Source organism: Nilaparvata lugens, chromosome 6 (assembly GCF_014356525.2).
Source record: "Nilaparvata lugens isolate BPH chromosome 6, ASM1435652v1, whole genome shotgun sequence".
Taxonomy (NCBI): domain Eukaryota; kingdom Metazoa; phylum Arthropoda; class Insecta; order Hemiptera; family Delphacidae; genus Nilaparvata; species Nilaparvata lugens.
In genome coordinates, this window is record NC_052509.1 from 47,027,229 (window position 1) to 47,053,073 (window position 25,845).

Below are 25,845 nucleotides of genomic sequence, written 5' to 3' on the forward strand. Positions count from 1 at the left end.
GAAATTAGTAGCTTGTCTATCCTATTCACGGATACCACCAACATTTCAAATAATGCTAAAAAAACGTAAGAGTTTTAACATTTATATTATCTTGGAGGATGTTTGATTCAGAATATAACATATTTCAGTCTGAAAAAGTGAATATCACAGTATCTTAATGTGATAAATGTACAGTTCTGCAATATTCATAATGTTTACTAATATTAAAATATTATCAAATTCATATAATTGGCTTGAAATATTATCATCAACAAAAATACAGGACTTCACGATATGTACAATTAATGCATATCCACATTTTTCAATGTCAACCTACAAACTTCAAGTCCGATGAGATACATCATTAAACAATAGATGAATTTATCCCTAAAATCTTATCTTATTAATATTGGTGAGCTATTGTGTCTAAATAATAACGAATTAAGTATTCTATACATCATGGAATATTATTTTATATTTCTTTTGCAGAGGGAATATAGCTGTTGCGACTTTCCTTTGCAAAACAAATTCAGTTATCAATCAATATCCAGAGGGTGGCAATAGTAACAGTATCTGATTTTATTGGTGAGTATAAGAAGATGATATCTTCTCAGTTTAAGAACTATTTTGTACAAAATTATTGACTCATCTGACCAGTTTCATGTTTCAATTATGGTGGATTATAAATTCATGAAAATCTTAACAATCAAGTACACATAATTTCTTTGAAAGAATATTAATCAAACTTTTCATTATCTCATGATTAATTATACATGGTAATCATATGAATAAAAACTTATCATTATTATACATTTATAAGAAACTATAAGATTACGCCCATAATGTAAAATTGTAGTGTATTATTTCTATTACTCTACTTCTGAATAAAATAGATAAAGATTACTAGAAAATTATAAGAGAATGTTATTGATATAAAAGGATACATGCTTTTTAAAAGCTTATTTAAAATATTATCATTGATATATTATCATGGATATTTTTCTGCAATGAAATATAATATGAAGGCTAAACGATTGTTTTAAATGAAATTTTGTTTTATTTTTTCAGCAAATATTGGAGGCTTGATGGGATTGTTTCTTGGGTTTAGTTTTATAAGTCTTTTTGAAGTAATTTATTTCATGACTGTTCGTTGGGCTACTGATATATGGAACAATCACAGAGCTTGAATGAGTTGTGAAACAAGAGATATTGGATCTATTTCTCTTTAGCGATTGCCTACTCACCCTTAAGATTCAGTCCAAGTTGACTGATGAATAGTTTATTCAATAGATTCACTCTTCTTTACAATTGATTCGAAACTCAATTAAAATTATTTTTCTTCGATAGCGAACTTTATATTTTCCTTAGATTAACATTGAGAAATTTATCGTGGAGTCAGTGGTATAACATTACCTAAATTTGAGAGAAATGTTGGTGTGAAATGATTACAGGCTACTTGTATTCAACAGGAATTAAGTAAGTTCCGTATAAAAAGAGCCGAGAATTTATTTCAATAAATATTACATTATGGCTACAAATAGGAAAATATTTCAGCATTTGAATCTACTTTGAAGAAAAACTATTCTCAATAAATCCAATGAACAATAAAATATACTGTTATTCTTTATAAGATAATAGAAATAGATAAAAAAATGTCTTTTAAAAATGTATAACTACAATTTTTAATTCGCAAATGAAGCACAAGCATCAATCACAAACCTTTTACACCTATCCTTACCTTATAATGCCCAACAAACTAATAGCTCATAAATTACAAATTGAAGTATATTTTGAATAGGCTGCGCCATAAAACTCTTATGTTTAGAAAAATGACATTTCAAACCTGAAGTGATTGTTTAGAAAGTGAAGGAGTATCTTATCCATTTAGATGCTAAAAGAATGTCGCATCTCTGTTTAAATTATTACAAATTGAATAAGAAGCTTCATCGGGGTTGAAAAGAATATTTAATTCAATCAAGGCACCTCTGTCAATAGATTAATTTATTATGTGAATCTTAATCAATAATAGTTACTTCTTTATTGTGATAGAATTATCCAAATAAATATCCAATCCTTATCTTAAATATCAATCAATAAATTGATATATTTCAAATTTGTATTGAATTTTGTCTGTCCAACATATTCTTTAAACCGGTCGGTCGCACAAACATGTCTCATGATAAAATGCTTTTTCTGTGTATTGTACAACGTTTTTTGGATGAAAGAATTAATGTAATTTCAATCATTCATTTCAATATGAATAACTTAATATTCATAATTCATTAAAATTTGAAAAATAATTGAATAATGAATAAATACATCTTGTAAACTTATACATAATCATAATATATTTACATATAATAGAATCAATAGATAACTAATAAGTTCAATGATATAAGCCTACCTTAGGAATAATATAATTTTTTGACTGGCTGGTAATTTTTCATAGATTGCAAACTATTTAAGAAGGAAGTACAACCTGTAACATAAAAAATAATTCAACTTACTAACAACTGCCAATAAGCAATCCACTAATTTTTCGAAGCACAATCAGAACAAATTTAAATCCATTGAATGATGAATTTAAGTAAGGTTGACAGATTTATCGACAGTAAATTATTTTTGTGGTCACCAAAATTTGTTTCTCTGTATGCCTCAGCTTTTCAAAAGTAATGGTTTATGTTCTGATAAATGAATCAAACTCTTCTACACACCCATTCAAGAAATACAGAATTGACTGCAGTACTCTATAAAATGAGCCGTCTCATGCAATGAAGTACTAGCAGAATATCTCATTACTTTCGAGAAATTGGGTCTTCATGTTCCTCAAAGCACATCAGTTCTTAAATCACTTAATCTTTTTCTATATTGGAAAATGTTGTATTTCCCAACTAAATCAAAATAAATTGAGTTTTAAATATTTGGATAAACCAAGAAATTACAAAAAAATTTACTAGAAAAACTATCAAAACTCTTGATTGTATAGTATATTTAAAAAAAATTAAAACTTTTAAATTTGTGAGGGAAATTTACTCAAATGTTGAATAAATATAGCAATACAAAATTGAAACAGACCCGTTTTAAAAGTAGGGATTCTCTGAGTGGCATTACCACTTAGATAGTAAAAATTTTTACTTGTGATTTTAAATTTTGCAAATCTAAATTGAAACAGCTTCAATATTTTAGAAGTTCATAGATAAATATTGTGAAAATGTTATTTTGAAATAATTCTTACCATTTTACAAGGTTGTGTTCAGCTGGCAAAACAATCTTCTTCACCATCCTCTGTGCTTTCTGTAGGAAATTTTGTCAGACATCTGTTCGCCGCAGCACTCAGAAACTGGAAAATACCGATCTTTGGCGGTTCTGCCATCAACTTCTTGTTCAATTCTTTGATAACCTTGTCTTCGAGGAGCCATTTCAGTTTGCGATGCCTTATTACTTCGCCCTTCTCTAATCGCAAGGCATCAGTGATCGCATTCCGTGCTATCCGCGCAAGACACCCTACATCAAACAACAACAATTTATTACAATTAACACTTGTTTTGATATCATTCAAATGATCAGGTTTAGTTGAATATACAATTATAATTAATAATGTTTAATGGGCAAAGGTTTAGTTCACATATTATGTATATTTGTTTTGTCTATACATTTTTGTAACGTGAAACCAAAAAATCTAAGAGCTATTCTCAAACACCAGAGTGCAGCCGACAATGACCAGAAGGACCCGATTTATACTCATTTCGCTGTTTGTGATTTGACCCAGACATATTCTGGCTCACTCAAGTCAAATAAGTCAAGTTTGACATTCTGTCAAAGGCTCACCTTTTGATGTATTATTCCTGTCCATTTCTTGTATTTTTTCAACTATCTTCATGTTAAGTAGATACATGTACGAGTAATTATTATCAATTTTCTCCATGAATTTGCTAATCCAGAGATGATCGACCGGCTTACCGGCTTACATGCTGTCAGCATGTAAATGTATGAAAAGTATATTCATTTGAATGCTACATTACAGGAATTGATCAGTTACATAATAATAATAACCCCGCAGAGGACAGAATATATTCTGTTTGGGGTGTGGTAATTCGCCGGGTTAACCCAGCAAGTAGTTGATGTAGACTGGTTGGCAACTAAGACCGTTGAGTCCCAGGTATTAGGGTGTTCAGGATATAAAGAGTACCTCAAGCATCAACTGCGCATACCGGAGGCGTGTGTTAGCAGCTCACGTTATCTGAGATAATATTGCTCCTAGAAGTACAAGGAATAGCAATCGGGGCGGTACGGGGGTGAGGGCTGTCCCTGTTCGGAACCGTCGTTATAAGCAGCCTGTGGGGGATGATGTGGGTGAACCAAGTGGCGCCTGTACCCTAGCCGGAACCACAAGAAGGCAACCCAACATTGAAATAGAAACTGGACATGGACATTCACAGCTTGCTCTTGATGCTTCCTCTGATCAACAGAGGATCACTAGAGCGGTCTGCCAAGGTGGCGAATGAAGTGGACTGATGATATGAATTTTTATATCATGCGCTGCTACTACAAGATCACAAAGTTAGAGATAATTAGCATTTATCGCCAGCAGTTGCATGCGGCATTCATTGAGGAGTTTCCCACATTGCAAGTTACTGAACAGAGGGTTGCAGACTAGAGGCATGCAATAGTGGTCAGAAAATTGATCCCTGAGGCAAGGCTTGCTGAACTGAGATCTGAGGTGGCAAGAACATAAAGTGTGCAAGAGGGTGGTGAAGAGGATCAGGATGCTGAGATCTCTGGTGACTCTATTGCACCATGCCATGAATCTGACACCACTCACAGCCCTGATACAGATCCTGACCCATCAGGAGAGGGAGATGGAGACATTGGTGGGGAGGAAGAGACTGATGGAGACTTGGAGTCCTTGAAGTTTGAATTCAATAGGGCTCTTTCTGAGTTCATGGGTACTGATCCACTTTCACGTCCACCCTTGCCACGCCAGCATACATCAAGGCGTTTGGCAAAAGTCACTCGAATGATGAATGAGAGCATCCTTCCTAATCATCTAAATGGTGAGAATATAGAATTTGAGGACTTGCACACTGTTCTTTATGTAGCTGCTGTGTCAGTGATCAGGGCAACTAGGAGTAAAGTATGTCAGAGAAGACCTACTCATGTTGAAAAGAGAGAGATGCCTCCCTGGGAGCAGAGACTTTGCAATTACATTGAGCAGCTGACCATTGGACACTTGACCCAGTACATTGCTGGCAATAGGAGTGGCAAGGTGCTGAGAGAGTGGGGTATCTCTGTTGAAATGATCAATCATTCTGAAAGAGATCTACACAACAGTTTCTGGATACCATGCAGCAGAAGCTAGCAGTAAAGGCAAAGAGGTTGGTATAGAGAATCTCGGAGGAGAAAAGAAAATAATTCCCTGTTCAGAAGAAGTGAGAAGCTCTTCTATAGGAGTCTACAAGGGGCAGATGATGAAGGCCTTAGGTTGGTTCCACCAGTGAGGGGGATAGATGGATTCTTTTAAGGGTTTATGTTCTGAAGAGGTTGTTCACAATAGGGATGCAACTTGGTTGAGTGGTGTGGAAAAATCACTCTTGCATGTAACACAAATGGCTAATATGGTGGTAGCAGCTGCAGTTGTCACAAAAAATCTGTGAACAATACCCAAAACTGGAAGGCACCAGGACCTGATGGGATCCAAAATTTCTGGTTGAAGAGATTCACCCTTCTCCATGCTGACAGTTTCTCAGAATTTTTGGAAACCCAGAAAGAGTTCCCACTTACCAGAGGTGTTACAAACTTGCTCCCAAAGGAGAAAAACTCAGATGACCCTGTTAAATACCGCCTAATTACATGCCTTTGTACCCTATCTAAGATACGATTCTAACCTCCTGCTTCACTGAAAAAGTGTATTGCCATCTGCAAGAGAATAGCCCATTGTCGGAAGAGCAGAAAGAGTTCATAAGGGGGTCACAAGGGTGTAAGGAGCAGTTGATAGTGGTTATGGAGCAAGTGATGCTTAAACAGAGAAATATAAGCACAGCCTTCATTGATTATAAAAAAGCTTTTCATTCTGTGCCACACTCCTGGCTCCTTGCAGTGCTTAGTATATACAAAGTCCACCCAAGGGTAATTTCACTGTTAAGGCACCTCATGACATCTTGGTCAACAGTACTGCAAGTTGAACACTCAGGTGGAAGGATTACAAGTTCAAGTATCCCAATAAGAAGGGGGGTTTTTCAGGGAGACAGTCTTATCCCTCTGTGGTTGTCTATCACTCAATCCCCTATCCTATGCTATGTGGCTATGCTATCCTTCCTGGCTATGGATATGACTCTGGATTCAATCTAAAAGGTAACTTGCAGCCAACTTGCAGTGTACATTGTCACACCTTTTGTACATCGATTACATCAAATTATATGCAGCCAGTGAGAGACAACTAAAGCACCTATTGGCACTTACAGAAATGTTCTCCAATGATATTCGAATGTCCTTTGGTCTCAATAAATGCAAAACTTTGAGAATTTCTCGAGGAAAAATTCAACCCACAAATTTTGTGTTGGATTCTGGAGATACGTTTGATTGCATGAATGAGGGTGATGATGAAGTACTTAGGTCTTGTCCAGACCAAAAGGCTGAATCACGTGGGGCTGTCACCGATGCTTATTTGCAAAGAGTTGGTGCAGTGTTGAAATCAAGGATTGATAGCAGAAGCACATTGAAGGCTATCAACACATATGATATCCCTGTCCTCGCGTATATTTTTGGTGTGGTGAAATGATCTGAGACAGTTTTGGAAGGCTTAGCCCGCTCCACTCGGAAGTTGTTGACCAGGTACAGAGTTCATCACCCAAAATCAGCAGTTGAGCGTCTGATATTGCCAAGAAGTAAAGGTGGAAGAGGCCTGGCCGACATACACAAACTCTGTCAGGGGCAAAAGCAGTCGCTGAAGAATTATTTTCTCACTCAGAGTTCATCTCTACACAAGGTTGTTGTTGCAGCTGATAACTCTTACACTCCACTCGATCTTTGCCACAGGTTGAGGACCCCCATTCAATTGAGGAGCACATAGCCACTTTGCAACAAAAATGGCTAGAGAATCCTATGTTTGGCTCAGTTGGGGTGGCATATTTGCTGAAACTGAGGAGTTCATGTTGGCCATCCAGGATCAGTGTGTTGCTGCAAAGAATTATCTCAAATACATTATAAAGGAAACCTGGAAACAGATACATGCCGTAGGTGTAACCAATCATCTGAGACAATTCAACATGTAACAAGTGCATGCCAGGCTCTACTAGCAACGGACTACTTCCATAGGCACAACCAGTGTATCAATACATTCCCAGTGCAGTTTTAGAGAATTGTTCTCACAAGCTGTACTGGGATCGATCAGTACAAAACACAGCTAAAACAATAACCAACAATAGACCAGACATCATATTAATAGATAAATAAAATAAAATCACATATTTAATAATATAAGAAGTTAAAATAGAAACTGAGATAATACAATTAACAGGCGTATCTGTACAAGCAGTAAATTACAATCTACAAGTAGTTTGTAGTTGCAGCTGTCTACTGTCCACCAAGATATTCAAATTTATTTATTCCACACTCATAAATACATATACATAAATCAAACAAAGCTCAACATGAGAACACAATCCAACCAAAATGTGATAATGAACGGTAAGTGAAAAAACCACTGGCATAAGATGACTCTTGTTCGGCAGTGAGAGTAGGAGATAAATTATAATACGCTTAACCTGATTTAAATTGATTTAGCATAGAAGAAAATATATAAACAGAGAAAATAGAAAATAATGAAATGAAGAATCGAAACAAAATTCACAAGAAAATAAAAAAAATCTCTTGAGTATCTTATACTATATAACTATGGAACTCTCTTATTCATAGATATAGTGATTCATAAATACAGTGTAAACAGTACTATACAGTGTATACAGAGTTCTATATAGAACGCATTACATGGGAAATAGGAAGAGGGAAAAATCATAATATTCTTATATAAACAAAAAATCACAAAATATTAAAATTGAAAATAAAAAATTCTGGCAAATCGTAATTCCTATACGAAAAAAATTACAAAATATTGAAATTGAAAAAAAATTCTGGCAAATAGTAATTCTTATACGAAGAAAAATTACAAAATATTTCAATAGAAAAGAAGAATATTTATCAATGCTCAATATGTTTGGAACGAAATTCATACTTGTTGGTGATTTCAATTCAAACCATATACATTGGGGATCACGATTAACAACCCTTAAAGGAAAAGCGCTCTGTGAAGCAATAAGAGAGTCAGAATGTGAAGCTCTTTCAACCGGCAAACCAACCTACTGGCCAAGAAAGATCCCTGCTCTTATAGACTTTTTTCTTATAAAGAATATGTCAGTGAATTATTTACAAATTGAGGAAAGCTTTAATCTTAACTCAGACCACTCCCTTATTATCCTAAAGTTGAGTGACACTATTCTACATAAACAAAGCCCTTGCACCACATTAGTTAATGAGCATACAGATTGGGATGGCTTTCAACGAATGCTGGAGGAAACAATACATCTTATCTCACCACTAATGAATGTAGATCAGATTGATGACGAGTTGAAAAAATTTTTTACCACAAGAACATGGTGGTATAAGTGTATAATAATACTCCACAAGCAAGTAGAAAAACAACTGGAAAGAACTACCCAAGAGAAATGATTGCGGAGAAAATATGAGCTAGAAGAAAGTGGCAGCAATCACGTTCTCCCCAAGATAAGAGATTACTAAATAATTTAAGTCAAGAACTGAAAAGAGAGATAACTCGGGGGTCGGCAGGACTGAACTGCCTGTGATGGTTCTAAGTGCTATGTCTCTCCTATTTTCTAGAATAATTTAATAGTGTTCAGTAAGCTTGAGTGTGTGCTAATTACTGTGGAGAGTGTGTGGTGAACTGTTTTTCCATGACTACTGATTTTCTGTGTGGCTCTCTTCGAAATATTGATGATGATTGATTGTTAACCTCAATCGCTGGGTCATACAAAGTAGTTTGAAAAGTTTTCTATCGGATTGCGACTGCTGGAACTCGTTGCTTATCACGACGTCAGCTGCTGGTTTGTAATAGCGCATGAATGGAATCAGCTGATGGCAAGTTGTAATCTTGAGGTACCGTTAACAAAACAACAACAATAACATTGAGCTTTTGACAGATAGCCCGTGATTCTCTCTTGTTTTTCGAATTAATATTTCTCTTTTCATTCCTTTTCGTTATTTATTTGGTTTGCGACCTTCATCAGTTACTTCACCGATTATTATTGAATATTTAACTTGTCACTCTTAACTAACTTATCCTTGAAATAAGGAGCTTCCTTATTCACGCCTTGACTGCTCTCTTGGCAATCCCTAATTTCCCTTCCCATTTTTCCTTTTGTCTCTGCATAATCAAATCTTTTGCAGACTGATAGAATTTATTGCTTAGATTGTGAAAGAATACAAAGGTCTAAATAATAATTGAATCTTCTGTTGATAATTGTCTTTATAACAAATATCATGTCGATTTACATTTTTGAAACAAAAAGGGGAAAACAGGGTATAAAGGTGGATGGATTCAGCTATAGAAGGGGTACTATTTTATTTAATGGTCATGTCAGATATTGGGGGTAAGATAAAAATGCATTACTTGGCTGACAGTCACGGAAGAAATGTCTACAGAGAATTCATCAAGAATGACTACAACTCTACTTCTTTTGTCAAACCGGGAGCTAAGTTTCAGGACGTCTTGCCGGATGATTTTGAGAGTTTTGGGGAGAAGGACTCTGTTGTCATTCAAGCCGGTTCGAATGATGTTAGTAGTAATGAGGCTAAGAATGTTCTTTTGGCTCTGAGGAGGAGTTTGGCGGCTCTCTACAAAACAAACGTCTTTGTTATCTCGATTCCTCTAAGTTATGATTTGGCTGACTGATCGTGCGTCAACGTGGCAGTGAGGGAGACGAATAGTGAGATTTTCAAAATCTGCAATCTTTACTCTCACGTGAAATTCATAAACATTAGTGCTATAGGACGTAGATTTTTCACAAATCACAGATTGCATATGAATAGACTTGGAAAAAACTTGTTAGTGACAGAATTATCAAGTACGTGAAAGACCATTTTTCAAATTCGAATTTGATTGATTGCACCTATTTCTCTTCCATTGTCAACCTCATATCATCTATTGAAGTTTTGGAATGCACGAAACAAAGCGTCTTTTCTTGTATTTTGGCAGATAATTTTAACTCTTAGCAACTGACAATGATTTATTATCTGCAATTATTACTAATAGTGAAAGGACTGATAATATTAGTAAAAATCTGAATAATAATAGTTCTAATATTACTAGTAAAAATCTAATTAATTATGGAGTAATGACAAATAGCAATAATGATTATTTGTGCTTAATTGACTCAGAACTCATTAGGCCTGAACCAATTATGACTAATAATGAGGTTAACTTGTCTTGGAATTCACAGGGAATATCTTGAAATGAATATCAATAAATAAATGAATATATATCTTGGGGTGAGGGCTGTCCCTGTTCGGAACCGTCGTTATAAGCAGCATGTGGGGGATGATGTGGGTGAACCAAGTGGCGCCTGTACCCTAGCCGGAACCACAAGAAGGCAACCCAACATTGAAATAGAAACTGGACATGGAGATTCACAGCTTGCTCTTGATGCTTCCTCTGATCAATAGAGGATCACTAGAGCGGTCTGCCAAGGTGGCGAATGAAGTGGACTGATGATATGAATTTTTATATCATGCGCTGCTACTACAAAATCACAAAGTTAGAGATAATTAGCATTTATCGCCAGCAGTTGCATGCGGCATTCATTGAGGAGTTTCCCACATTGCAAGTTACTGAACAGAGGGTTGCAGATTAGAGGCATGCAATAGTGGTCAGAAAATTGATCCCTGAGGCAAGGCTTGCTATTGCACCATGCCATGAATCTGACACCACTCACAGCCCTGATACAGATCCTGACCCATCAGGAGAGGGAGATGGAGACATTGGTGGTGAGGAAGAGACTGATGGAGACTTGGAGTCCTTGAAGTTTGAATTCAAAAGGGCTCTTTCTGAGTTCATGGGTACTGAACTCACGTCCACCCTTGCCACGCCATCAAGGCGTTTGGCAAAAGTCACTCGAATGATGAATGAGAGCATCCTTCCTAATCATCTAAATGGTGAGAATATAGAATTTGAGGACTTGCACACTGTTCTTTATGTAGCTGCTGTGTCAGTGATCAGGGCAACTAGGAGTAAAGTATGTCAGAGAAGGCCTACTCATGTCGAAAAGAGAGAGATGCCTCCCTGGGAGCAGAGACTTTGCAATTACATTGAGCAGCTGACCATTGGACACTTGACCCAGTACATTGCTGGCAATAGGAGTGGCAAGGTGCTGAGAGAGTGGGGTATCTCTGTTGAAATGATCAATCATTCTGAAAGAGATCTACACAACAGTTTCTGGATACCATGCAGCAGAAGCTAGCAGTAAAGGCAAAGAGGTTGGTATAGAGAATCTCGGAGGAGAAAAGAAAATAATTCCCTGTTCAGAAGAAGTGAGAAGCTCTTCTATAGGAGTCTACAAGGGGCAGATGATGAAGGCCTTAGGTTGGTTCCACCAGTGAGGGGGATAGATGGATTCTTGTAAGGGTTTATGTTCTGAAGAGGTTGTTCACAATAGGGATGCAACTTGGTTGAGTGGTGTGGAAAAATCACTCTTGCATGTAACACAAATGGCTAATATGGTGGTAGCAGCTGCAGTTGTCACAAAAAATCTGTGAACAATACCCAAAACTGGAAGGCACCAGGACCTGATGGGATCCAAAATTTCTGGTTGAAGAGATTCACCCTTCTCCATGCTGACAGTTTCTCAGAATTTTTGGAAACCCAGAAAGAGTTCCCACTTACCAGAGGTGTTACAAACTTGCTCCCAAAGGAGAAAAACTCAGATGACCCTGTTAAATACCGCCTAATTACATGCCTTTGCACCCTATCTAAGATACGATTCTAACCTCTTCAAGGTGGAAGAGGTTTTTGCAGCAATAAATTATATGAACAATTCCAATACTCTAGATATCTATGGATTAAACTCTTTCATCTTGAAATTGGCAGCTCCAAATATTGCAGAGGTGTTGACTGTTATCTTTAATAAGTGCTTGAGTCTAGGGCTGTTTCCGGATGATTTGAACAAGTCAAGTTAATACCTGTTTATAAAAAAGGTGATAGATCGATTATTGATAACTATAGGCCGATATGTATAGTTTACATAATATAAAATGTTTTTGAAAAACTTCTTTACGCTCAATTAACAGCTTATTTTGAACATAATAGATTACTTTCTGATAACCAATATGGTTTTAGGAGGAATCGTAGTACAGGCGACAATGTTTTGAGGCTTGTAAAAGAAGTAATCAACGATCTGGAAAACCATAAATATGTCAAATTTAGAAGTTTTGATATGACCAAAGCGTTTGAAACTGTTGATCATACTATACTATGTCGTAAACTATCTTATTACGGGTAGAATCAATTGGCTGTTGACCTTATTTATTCCTATCTTACAAAAAGAGTACAGTATGTTTTAAAAAATGGCGAGTATTCTAGAGGTGGAATAGTCAAATACGACGTGCCACAAGCTTCCATTCTTGGTCCACTGTTATTCAACCTACTCTAGAACATGGTACGCCATAGTGGAGTAGGTCAATTTCCACACAGAAAAACTAAACAAGTAGAGAACACATTATAAGAACCTTTTGTAACTAACTATTGTATGTAATATTGTAATTTATCTAATATTTTTGTAATTGATGTTGTAGTTTTAGTTTTTTGGGAAATAAACATTTATTATTTATTATTTATTTATTTATTTATTTATTATTCATAGTTTTATTAATGATTTGCCTAATATTATTGATTCTTGTAAAGACGATAGTGCTTCGTATTTGTTTGCAGATGACCTAGGTTTGAAAGTAGCTAATAAGAATAAGGATCATTTGTATTCTATTATATTGAATAATACCTCTAAAATTTAAGATTGGTGTGCAGCAAACAATTTAAACATTAATTCCACAAAAACAGAGGATATAACGTTTCGCTTTGACAGAAAAATTAATGACATAAACTCAATTAAGTTTATTGGCGTGACAATTGATACCAACTTGACTTGGAAATGCCATAATTATAATATATATATTAAAAAAATCAACAAGGGCATCTTCCTTTTACGTAGATAACGTAATATTGTAGATATGTCTGTTCTAATGAGTGTCTATTTTGCCCATTTTCATAGCCTTTTTCTATATCGAATCCAGTTGTGGGGAAATGGCTCAACTACTGACAACTTGTTTAAATGTCAAGAGAAGGCAGTGAGAATAATTTGCCACAAGGCTCCTCGTACTACATGCAAATCATTATTATATTGAACTCGGACTATTAACACTTCTATCTTTGTATGTATTGTCATGCTTGATTTCATTGAAGAAAACTAAAAATGAATATGATGTTAACTCTAGTATACACCCACATAACACTTAATAATTTACAAGTTCTCAAAAAAAAAACTGGCAATACAATCATGTCAATAAAACTTTATAACTCTTTGCCTGAAAATATCAAAAGAATGAGCTTTAATAGTTACTGTAAATATTAAAAAAAAAAAACTGGTCAATGAATGTTTATATAAAGTTAAAGATTTCTTTGTATTAGATTTTTAAACTGATGTTTTCGTGCTATTAATGACGTTGTTGTAACATTTTAATGTTGTGTGACAATACATTATTTGATTTGATACAATCTATTAAAAATGAATCGATCAACGGTTACTTGCGCAACTTAACAGGAGGAACAAACACTGATTACCCGCTCTGGAAGGAATCTAGGAAAATAAAAACACCTATTCAACAAGCTCCACCTATCAGAAAGCAAAACAGGGAATGGACCAGAAACAATGAAAAAAGCACAGACGTTTGCAGATCATCTTGTTAAAGTTTTCCAGCCAAATAATGGACCACAGGAACAAGATTTAGAAACTGATGAAAATGGTATGCAAGAGAATCAAGAAATTCTACGTGTCTCAGTGGAAGAAGTTAAAAAGGAAATTAAGTTCATCAATGCAAAGAAAACTCCACAGTATTTGACCTGATTACTGGCTTAGTCCTAAAGCACCTGCCAAGGAAAGCACTCATCAAGTTAAAAAAAATACTAAATGCTTCATTTAGACTTAGATTTGTACCAGGAATCTGGAAAGTAGCTGAAGTTATAATGCTACTCAAACCAGGAAAAGAACCACATGAAGTAACCTTCATACAGGACGATTTCATTGTTACCTGTGTTATCAAAGTTTTTTGAAAGGTTATTATTGTAGTCAATAATGGAGAGTAAACAATTGATTCCTAATCATCAGTTTGGTTTCAGAGAAAAACACTCCACAATTGACCAGGTACATAGAATAGAGAAGAGTAATAGGTAATGTAATAGAGAAGAGTTTGGAAGAAAATATATTTGTTCAGCAGCTTTTCTCGACATAGGGCAAGCCTTCGACAAAGTATGGCATGAAGGACCTCTTTACAAGTTGAATAAAATGTTTCCCAAGCAATTCACAGAAATACTGCAATCATATTTGGTTGGAAGGTACTTCAGAGTCAAGTATGAGGATTCATATTCTGATCTGAGAGAGATAAAAGCAGGAGTTCGACAGGGAAGTGTGTTGGGGCCAGTGCTTTACCTTCTCCTCACCAGTGATATTCCAAATGTGGAGGAGAATACCACAGCGACGTTTGCAGACGACAGCGATGTTCATACTGCAACAGAAAAGCTCCACAGATCTGTCAATAAAATACAGGACTGGGCCAGAAAGTGGAGGATGAAACTCAATGAGGTTTCAATACCAAACAAAGTTCTCCTGTACAAACAGAACTTCAAGCCTGTCTGGACCTACGGTATCCAACTATGGGTCTGCACTAAACCGAGTAACATCGCCATAATTCAACGATTCCAAAACAAGGTGCTCAGAAACATTGTTGATGTTCCTTGGTATGTGCGGAACAGCGACATCCATAGAGATCTGGGTGTCAACCTAGTACCCTACAAGATTCAGCGGTATGCAGAGAGTCATGAACCACCAACACTACAACGTCAAGGCAATCCAGCTGCTAGACAACGGAGGATTGGTGCGGAGGTTCAAAAGGTGGAAGCCATTTGAATTAGTGTAGTGCAAGTGGTTGCAAGTGAAAAAGCAGAGCAGTGATTGTGTGAAACAATAAAATAATGCTTTATAGTACATTTATTTCATTTAAGTACATAATATTATTAATAGCAGTAAGAGATTCTAGTGAGAGTTTCACTGTATTTTATTTTTATTTAGTAGGTTAGGTTCGATAAAATTTGCTCATTAGTCTCATGACTAGAAGCAATAGTACATAAAATAAAAATAAAAACATATTTAATAGACATAGGTATACCAAACACGCACAATTAAAAGCAATACAGTAATGAGAAACTGCTTAAATAATTAATTGCCTTTGATTGATTGATTGATTGATTGATTAGCTGCCTTTATTAAAAACCTAGGAGGGCGAAGTTAGGGCGCAGCCGGCCCTCTCTTACACTTGACCCTCCAATACAATTCTAAGTAAAACTAAAACACTATACAACAAAGATTATAAGATAAAATAAAACAATTTACAAAATAATAAAATTTTCAAATAGCGAATGAAAGAAAGAAAAAAAAAACAAAATTTCTTTCTAATTTGAATCAGTGAAAATAATACAATGAGAAAAAGAGAAAACTGAAAAGTGAAAACGGAAGGAACGTCAGTTCAAAATCCATAGATCATTTCGATAGAAGAAAAAAGAAGAAAGAGAGGAAGAAAGGACACACACACACACACACACAAACACACACTAACACACACGTTAAGATTTAGTGAACATTCCAGCCGAGTCCACCACCTCTGATCCACCGCAAGACAGCCGCACCGAACCGACGATGTCCCTCAACAAGCCTTAGCTCAGCAGGCAGAGAATTCCACAAACTACAGGCTGTCACAAGGAACGACTTGTTGTACATAACAGTCCTATGTGTTGGGACAGCCAGCAGATGGGATCCATGCCGCGTTCCTCCACGACCAAAGTCACCCAAGTAACGGTACTCTACTGCCAGATACTTAGGGGTTTTAGTTTTCAATATCTTATAGAGGAAGCACAAAGCATGATGTGATCTACTCTCACGCAGCTTCATAAGTTCAAGTCTGTTAAAGTATTCAGTTACATGGTCGTCACGTCTCAGGTTAAAGATAAAGCGAACACAGTAATTATGTGCACGCTGCATCCTCTGCAGAAGTTGAACTGTCATGTCAAGAGCCACAATGTCACAGTAGTTGAAGATCGGGAAGATCAGAGTCTTGACCAACATAACCTTCGTTGAAAAGGGAATGAAGTCAGAGATCCTCTTCAATGTCATAATCCCCCTAATGACCCTGTTACAAGTCACGTGGCTGGTCCAGTCAAGAGTCCTTGTCATTGTAAGTCCTAGATTTTTCACGTCAGAACTGTATTGCAATTGTATGTTATTCAATTTTATAAATGGTCCGTTAGTTATGTCAAGTGTGTTTAAAAGTCTTGAATAACCTATGACTATTTATTTTGATTTAGTTTCGTTAATTTTCAGTCCATTATTCTCAGTCCATCGTACCAAACGAGTCAAGTCAGCATTGACTTCATCAACTGTGACGTCGAAGTCATTTTTCTTGCAGTGCCGGTATACTTGCAAGTCGTCGGCATACAGGTGATGTCTGGTCGTGAGTAGAGTGCTTGTCACGTCATTTATGTAGATGCTGAACAGCAGAGGACCCAATACCGAACCCTGAGGAACTCCTCTGTTCACTTCACGCCACCGTGAAGAGGCATCCCCGACTCTCACACACTGACACCGACCCTGAAGATAGGACCTCACCCATGCCACAGTGGAGTTGGAAAAACCTAAGTTTCTGAGTTTATAGAGTAAAGTGGGATGGAAAATGCTATCGAATGCCTTACTAAAATCTATTAGGACTAGAACTGTTAGCTCTCTACCATCCATAGCCCTACGAATGTCGTCAGTGACTCTGAGGAGTGCAGAGGTGGTACTATGACCACTACGGAACCCCGATTGAAAGTCACCAATCAATCCAGAACCATGGATAAATGAGCTTAATTGGGAGTGAACGATAATTTCCAGAACCTTGGACAAAACGGGCAATAAGCTTATAGGCCTGTAATCGGATGGAGAGAGGGGGTTAGGGATCTTGTTCAAGGGAATCACTATAGATAGCTTCCAGTCATTAGGAAAAACGGACGTTAAAAGTGAGGTATTGATCAAATGGGTGAGAAATGGGAGGATAAAAGGAAGGATAATTTTGATGAACTTGATCGGGATACCGTCTGCACCAACAGCATTACTCTTCACTCGATGAACAGCCAAGAAGACCTCTTGCTCCGTGACATTGGAGAAGTAGAAGTCCTCATTGGGATGAAAATCAGGCAGAGAGTCAAAGTGAGCACGAGCTTGGTCCAAACCCACAGGGATGTCAGTGAAGAAGTCATTGAGATCATCCAGCGAGTGAGCTACAGTCGGTACCTGCCTCTCCTTGCCAGCCCCAATCTCCCTCAGAGCAGATGAAAGAGATGAAGTTGATGATCGCTTTGAGGAGATCAAGTTACGATAGAATGTAACTTTCGCATTTCTAATTGTTTGCTTGCAAGAGTTCCTCAAACGCTTATAATGATTGAAATCATTGGGGCTTTTTGAAGCTCTTGCAATTTTGCACCAATAATCTCGATCCCTCATTAGCTGGCGTATCTCATCAGTGAGCCATGGAGCAGGATCTCTGGTTACTCTGCGATTTTTTAAAGGAACATGTTTTTCAAAAAGAGAAACTATATTGTGGTTAAGAATGTCCAACATAACATTAACATTGTTAGTTTGGAATATCTGTAACCAGTCAAGGTTAATTGCATCATTGAACAAATTGTGGTAGTTTATATTCTTGTAATCTCTATAAGTGATTATTTTTGGTTTAGGTTTAGGCCTCCTAATATTATAAACTAGGAATATCATATCATGCGCAGAGAGGCCTGGAAAGGGGATCTGCCCATGGCACACAGCTGCTCTCACATCGGCAACTGCAATAAGATCAAGCAATGTGTCCGAAGTGGATGTATGGTGCGTAGCTTGGAGAGGCAGCAAGGTCATACCATTCGCAAAAAACATAGTGGTCAGTTGTATTTTGTCATGAGTATCAGGTCCAAGTAAGTCAGTATTGAAGTCACCCATGATAGCCACATGCTCATAGGGCACTATCAGCTCAAGTAGTGCTTCCTCAAATTCTGACATATACCCAATATGAGGCGGCCTGTAGCAAACTGCTATTAACATTTTAACTCCGTTACACTTAACCTCAATAAACATGTATTCAGGTCTAGCTGCACGGGAGGTATCAGAGGAAAACTTATGAACAGGCAGCAGAGAACGCTTGACAAACGCGGCAACCCCTCCCCCATTCTTGTGTAGCCGGTCATTCCGAATGAGCACATAATCCTCGAGTGCAACAAGTCGATTAGGGACTGTCGGTTTCAGCCAGGTCTCGGATACAAGAATGATGCCACAATCTTTGCCCTCGAAAGTGTGCCTAAATTCATCTATATGACAGAGAAGGGATTGCGCATTAACATGAGCGATCTTAAGTCGATCCGGGAAAGGAGAGAATGCCCGCTTGAGGGAATCGCCGACACTCAGCGCGGCCGCGCCGTCATCCTGCTGTATAGACAAGGTGGCTGCGACGAAGCAGCAAGGCAGAAGAGGGGGGTGAATCGGCGAAATAATGAGAAGCTACAAAAAAGACAATTACCACATTCATTCTGACACACACACACAAAGAAGGAAATGATAGAAGAAATATAGAAATCATAAGAGATAGAAGAAGAAAATAATCAAGTGAAGAAGTCGAGCGCTATGAAACGATAAGATAATGCTATATTAAAATGGAGAGATAAAAAACAAAGTAATGTACAGCAGTAAGCAATGAGTCGGAACGCTAGCTACAGGCTTGAGCTGTTCGGCTCCTAAAAGATAAAATTGAGGTTCTAATTCGGTTTTTGTGATAATAATTGTGAAAGAGAAAACGAATGACAGATCAAAAGTATTTCAGTTCAAGATTAGATACACAGTAAACTAGAAGACTGTAGGATGTCGATCAATGCGAGAGTCAAACGGAATAAAAGATAGTGTGAACCGAGTCCACTATTACAGATAACAGATAAGAGCAATCACGACAATCCTCAGGTAAATATAATAGATTGGGAGCAGAAAAAATATGAAAATGTAGTGTGAGAGAGAGTAGAAGAGAGAGAGAGAAGGAGAAAAGGAGAGAGATCCAATAATATATTGATAAGTGAGAGCAGAAAAGTAATGAATAATAGTGGGAAGATAAACCACATGAAAGATAAATCAGATAGAATCTGTAATTATTTTAGGCTATAAGAGTGTATATCATCTAAGTTGTAAGAAAATTGTAGACAGATTACTATCTACCTATTCTTGTGTTTTAGAAAAATAATTATCAATCATTAAATCGTACAGTATTATGGCAAACAAAGTATTTCATTATGGCGAACAAACCCAACTTTGATCTGATAAACTGTGTTCCGTCTTGTAAATGTGTTCTGTCTTATATAAGACAGAACAAATTTTTACTCGATAATTTAAAATTTCAGAAAAATATAAAATTAATAAGGAGAACAAAGAAAAGTAATAAATAAAAATATTTTAAAAAATTAGTGAAAAATGGAAAATGAATCAAATAATAATAAACCAATGATAAGTCTTTCACAGAAACTTAGATACTACGATTTCTAAATTCAATTTCATAGTTCAGCTTCTACTAAATTTATCAGAAATTTCTCCGAAACATAATTCTATCCCCCTCCCTCCACTTTACCGTACCATCAATAGTCCAGGCGTTTGCTTGGCCCACACGAGCAGCCACCTCGCGATAGAAGCTGTTCCGCTTCCGAGTGAGGTCCTCACGGATGGTGATCGAGGACCCCTTCAGCTGCCGCCGCACGGAGAGAACGGCACGTTTTGTCTGATAACTGATAAACTTTACCAGTATCGGACGCGGCCTAGGTCGCGGCTCGCCGGGCCTTGGATCGACAACACGGCCGGAGCGATGGCATCGGTCAATCAGTGCAGGGTCTATATTAACGTTGAGCTTGTCGCGGCATATTTCAGTCACGATGGCTGTCACGTCCTCACCCCTCACCTCCTCCACGCCAAAAATTCGCACATTCTTGCGCCGCTGGTACTGCTCCTGGTCATCGATCTTGTTTTCGAGCAGCACCTGACGGGCCCTCGCGTCCTCGCGAACGGCGGCGACAACCTCAGCCGCAAGAGACTCCACTCTCGCCTCCAACGCCGACAGTCGCGGTTCAAACGCTTGGATAAAGCGCGCGGAGATGGTATCTGCCAGTCGATCGAATAGATTATCGGCAACTTTATCTGCTAGCCTGGTCAGGAACTCGTCATCGGAGAGGAATGCCGAGAATTTCTCTCGAGCCGCTCCTCCCCCATCGCCGTATCGCTTCCACCTTTGGACGAAGAGGCAGAGGGGGCCGAATTCGACCGTTGATTTACTGGCACGGCTGGGCGCTTATCTCCTGCAGCAGCCTTATCAATCGAAGCCTGCGCCTTAGAACCGCTTCGTAGAGCTTTTGGCGATGGAAACATGTTACTTTGATTTGAAAATTTCTCAATTGCGCAAGATATATGAGGTGGATCGCAACAAGATTCGGTGATGAACTTGATAACTCTTTCACACACTATATATGAAAGAATCACGCTGATTCAATGAGAAAAACCGACTGAAACGACAATAGTTTTGAGGAGCCGAAACGAGACGCGTCAAGCTGCTTTCATAACTCTTATCTCACTCTTATCTCCTTTGACAGAGGAGATAAAGGATATATGAAAACAAGAGAGAGTGATGATAGTGCCTTTGATAGTGTCAGCTACAGGTGTTATTCCAAAGGAACTGCCAGAAAGGTTGCACAGTTTGAGACTGCCTGTATGGGTGCAAAATTTAATACTTCTGAGGGTGATGCCCACATAAGCTTTAAGGCTTGTGCGTGGGTAATGAGTGAGAGGGATGATGATGATGAGAGATGACTACTTCTTAGGTAGACGGGACCAACGGCTTATCGTTTCCTCCGAAAACCGGGGTCGCCGTATCTATGTGATTGTGCTGTGGTCAAACATAATACTACTGGTTATATAATTGTAAAATAACGAGTCCTATATTACTTACACTGAAAACTCCATATACTGGGACGAGGATTTCCACCAAGCAAACCGCTGAGACGGCTATGGTGAGCCTCTTGGCAATTGCTGGCTCTATGCCGCTGCATAAAAATGGAAAAAACTTCACTGCCAACTTTTGTCAACCAATACTCCCTCACGTACCTGAATATGTAAAGACTGAGTGAATTACTGTGCTGGGATACACGGATAATTTGAATAAATATAGACCAAAAAATTAAAATTAAATACCACATACGAATGGATACTTGAATAGTGTTTGACAATGGAAAAGTTACAAATTTCAGAATCAACTGAAATATTAAGAAAAAACAACAGTAATTTAATTGGTACTGCATATCAATCTGTGTATAAAATACAGAAATGTCCAATATACCAACAATAAACAAAGAAACAGAATGTGAAAATAAAGCATGAGTCATGTTTAAGCATAGTTAAATTGTGGCAATAAGACGTAGGCCTATTCTAAATAGTAGAGGAGTAACTGAATTACAGCATAGAGAGAAGAAATCCTAACACTTATCTTACCCTATTAATATATTATACTTATTATACTATCTTTTTCTATAATTACAGTTAATAACCGCAGAAAGGGTGTTAGGCTGGCCATCAACAATACGATAAGCATGAGCGTCAGACAAACATTTTTGAAGTACACCTGATTTGACAGAGCCCACTAACGCTAAAATGTTTTCAACAGTCGATCGAATTGTTTACAAACCATAAAAAACCCGAGATAGAGAACAGTGAAGAAATAAACAAAGAATCAAAGCTCCAAAAATATAACCTCCAACTTGTAGAGCGGCTTTTTGCCTGCAGCCATTCGTGAAGTAGACACAAAAACTTCTTTCAGGCTTTCGAATGACATGCTTATCGCTCATGCCAATCGTATCGTTAGTGGCCAGAATATTGAGTTATATTGAATTATATCTCACGAATTATTGCTAAAATACGTTAAGCTCATAAGCTGTTCAAATCAATTTCAAAATCCTTATTGGCAATGTCACATCTAAAACAAACTATAATACTGTAAAAATTGCATTAATATACCGGTACCTGAAAAATGCATCCATTTTTTCAAGGTGAATAGGGGAGATCTCTTCCGCCATTCGGAAATAAGACTCTATGCAATCCATTCCCTCCTCAATAAATTCATGAGGTAAGAGTGCAAGAGAAATGATCATTTGAGTTGCTTTTTTCACCAATGTGTTTGATGTAAACAGTTCTTCCAAACCGAGTTGTAGTATCTTCTTGTAGATAGACTGAAATAAGCATGTACAATAGTTATGGAATGTTCAAACGGTTAACTGACAACATTTTACCTAAAATGAGATTTACGATAAAAGGTCAGTGGACGCGATGGAATATTAATGACAAATATGAATTACAGCTTACATTGTGACTTGACATTCAGGATCTCAGGATAGAATAAAAGAATAATTGTTGTCATACTATGAAGTCTAAATGAATTATTTCATTGTAGCCTACTTTAATCCTGATATCATTTCAAGGGTCTCAAGAACCATTTTACTTCCAAATGCAATATCCATTATAATCTAAAACTATGCGATAGTAACAGCATAAATCATTTGGTTGATATTTTTTATTGGGTGAAGTAAAACTTACGGTACAAAGGTTTTTGAGTATTTGGAAGTATTAGTTTTATTCCAGTTATTTCAATTTGGTTAGTGCTAAACTGTTAATACAGAGTATAAGATCAAAGTGTAACTTAATTACAATTTTTTTGTGAATTTATCCAGTTGCTGCGCTTCTAGTTTGAAAAACACTTCCAGAAAGAGAGAAGAGGCCGCCTATATTTACAAGTGGGAAAATTGTACTGTAAGTCAATAACAATAGGCTAATCAACGGTCAAAATTTGTAATAACAGGCGAACGCTGAGGGCACAACTCAAATTCCACCTGTCCACCTATTTTTTATGGTGGCTCTAAAGGTATGAAAGGCTCCAACGGAGCCATCAACCCTGATGGTATGATGGTAGGTTTCAGAGCTGTCATTTTTCTCTGAATTCGAAATAAGAATGTCAAAAAATAGAGCGAACTTTCTGAAATAATATCATACCTGTGCGTAATGAAACCAGCTTCCTGTATGTATGGTTCCTTCCTGTTCTGGAAATGAATCAGAAACAGCTTTCATCAACTCAAAGTCATAGTCACTGACTATGGTTTGCGGAGCTAGTTTAGGAATTTTTTCCTTCAAGTGATTCATGATTGATGAATATAATTCAGCAGTTCTTTTGCTCATCAAACAAAAAACTACCGGAAATGCCTGAAACATTTGTATGCACATGGTTATAAGCAAATCAATACTTAAAATACTAGAACATCAAGAAATATTGTACTTTAAATGAAGATACAGTGCTTCATAACATGAGAATACAAGTTTTGTTTACTTCAATATTATTACATGGGAAAGGAAGGTTTCAATTCATATCGATTACAGTTCAATAGAAGTAAACTTGGATAAGAACGTTTCAAAAATCATCTTCTAATACAGAACAAAATGATTTTGATGAATACATTTTAGTATAACATTAGTGACACCGATATAGTTCCATAGGTGGCTCCAGACAATTATTTGTGGGGGGGGGGAGAGTTTTGAGTCAATATTGTTAGTACTTGAATCGCTATTTCGAAAAACTATTGAAAAGTCATTTTAGGGCTTGTTTCCGAGCTCGAGATTTAGCTAAGTTCTAGACTTTGAACAGCTGGAGTCGTAAATTATCTTTTCCTATAGTTACCTTGAAAAGGGACCATTCCTGCACTGATTACAGAACGCAAAAAATCACTTTTCCGCTCTAGTGCGGGAAAATTTTTTTCTGCACTCCTGATTTGCAACATGGCAACGCAATAGTTATTTGTGCAACTAGTGCGCAAAGTGACAGTTTGCTGCACCGAAAGAAACGTTTCCTACAGTTACCATTGAATATGAAAAGTGGGTAATTATGGGTAAATTGCCTGAAATGCATCAAATGTTTTTCTGTGTAATTTTATTATTGATAAAAACCTTAATCCTAAAATCCTAAAGTCCTCGTTGTCCTTGGTTATAATATATAATGAATAATAATTTGCTCGTTGTGCTTCGTTGCACCTCTGCTCACTATAGCAGCCCAGTCACTGTTACCAACTTCATTTTGATTTTGCTGCACTGTTGCTCCATATAACCTACTAAGTATTTTGCGTTGCCATGTTGCAAATCTGGAGTGCAGGAAAAATTTTTCCCGCACTAGAGCGGGAAAGTGATTCTTTGCGTTCTGTAATCAGTGCAGCAATGGCCACTTTTCAAGGTAACTGTAGGAAAAATAGTTAGTAGGTTATATGGAGAACCAGTGCAGCAAAATCAAAATGAAGTTGGTAACAGTGACTGTGGTGCACGTTATAATAATATTAAGGACAACTAGGACAGCCACCACATGAGTGACAGCCGCCTTCATTCATTTACTACTACATTATTAAATTTGACAATAAGTTAAGGTTTTTATTAATAATAAAATTACACAGAAAAACATTTGATGGATTTCAATTTTACCCATAATTACCCACTTTTCATATTCAATGGTAACTGTAGGAAAAATTTAATGTGAAATACGTGCGCAAAGTTCCTCTGCTGCACTCAACAAACCATTCCGCCCTCGCTTACGGCTCGGGCGTAAATGTTTCTTTCGGTGCAGCAAACTGTAACTTTGCGCACTAGTTGCACAAATAACTATTCCGAAACGGGGCGTAGTCATAGACCACGTTTAAATTTCAACTATTTTGAATTAGGCTATTTAGGAATGTTTCATTTCGTCAAGGAAAACCGTTTCCAATTATAGAAATGAGAAAATAAAGATTATCATAAAAACTAAGACTACGCCCTGTTTCGGAAAGCCAATTTTCTGACTCCAGCTATTTAAAGTCTGGAGCTTAGCTCGGAAAAAGGCCCAGAATCTTTTTGAAACGTTAAATCTCTCAACGTTCTGCGAACGTTACCAAGGAGTGAAAAACTGGTAGCCTTTCTACTTCTAATTCAATTTTCTATGTTTTGAAGCGAATCTTGTGATTACAGCTAATGCTCTCTTCAATCACATTAAAACACAAGGCTAGGATACAAGTGTCTAAGCGAGGTCTCAGGTCTGCCGGACATTAGCTCTTATTGCACTCATTACACTACACGTTAGATGTGTCCCAGCCGGAGTAGTCCTTTTGAAATGCACAAGTGAGAAGGCATTGAAGCCAATACCTAATGAAAATCGACTTCATATTTGTTTTTTCAACCAGGCGTGAATTTATAATGGGATCTTATATTGAAGTTCAAGTAGAAAAATTTCTCTACAATTTATAATATCATAACTATTTACTAGTAGTTCTGTGAAAAGTAGACCTCACGCAGTATTCTCATCCACAATTATCAGATGTCAACTGTTTTAAATGTTAACAAACTCAGTTCACGTTTGAATTTGTATTTCATATGATAT

General features: G+C 37.0%; 1 protein-coding gene across 1 annotated transcript in view; it reads right to left on the bottom strand.

Annotated features, from left to right (window-relative positions):
- Positions 1-479: 479 nt before the first annotated feature.
- Positions 480-25,845, bottom strand: part of LOC111058838 — a 61,411-nt gene continuing 36,045 nt past the window's right edge. Inside the window, exons 5-9 of the mRNA XM_039430940.1 lie at positions 23,451-23,657; positions 22,428-22,633; positions 21,361-21,515; positions 3,215-3,483; positions 480-2,458 (exon numbers count right to left, since the gene is read on the bottom strand). Of these exons, the coding sequence (XP_039286874.1) occupies positions 3,233-3,483; positions 21,361-21,515; positions 22,428-22,633; positions 23,451-23,657 (819 nt within the window). The 3' untranslated portion in view covers positions 480-2,458; positions 3,215-3,232. The remainder of the gene's footprint in view (positions 2,459-3,214; positions 3,484-21,360; positions 21,516-22,427; positions 22,634-23,450; positions 23,658-25,845) is intronic.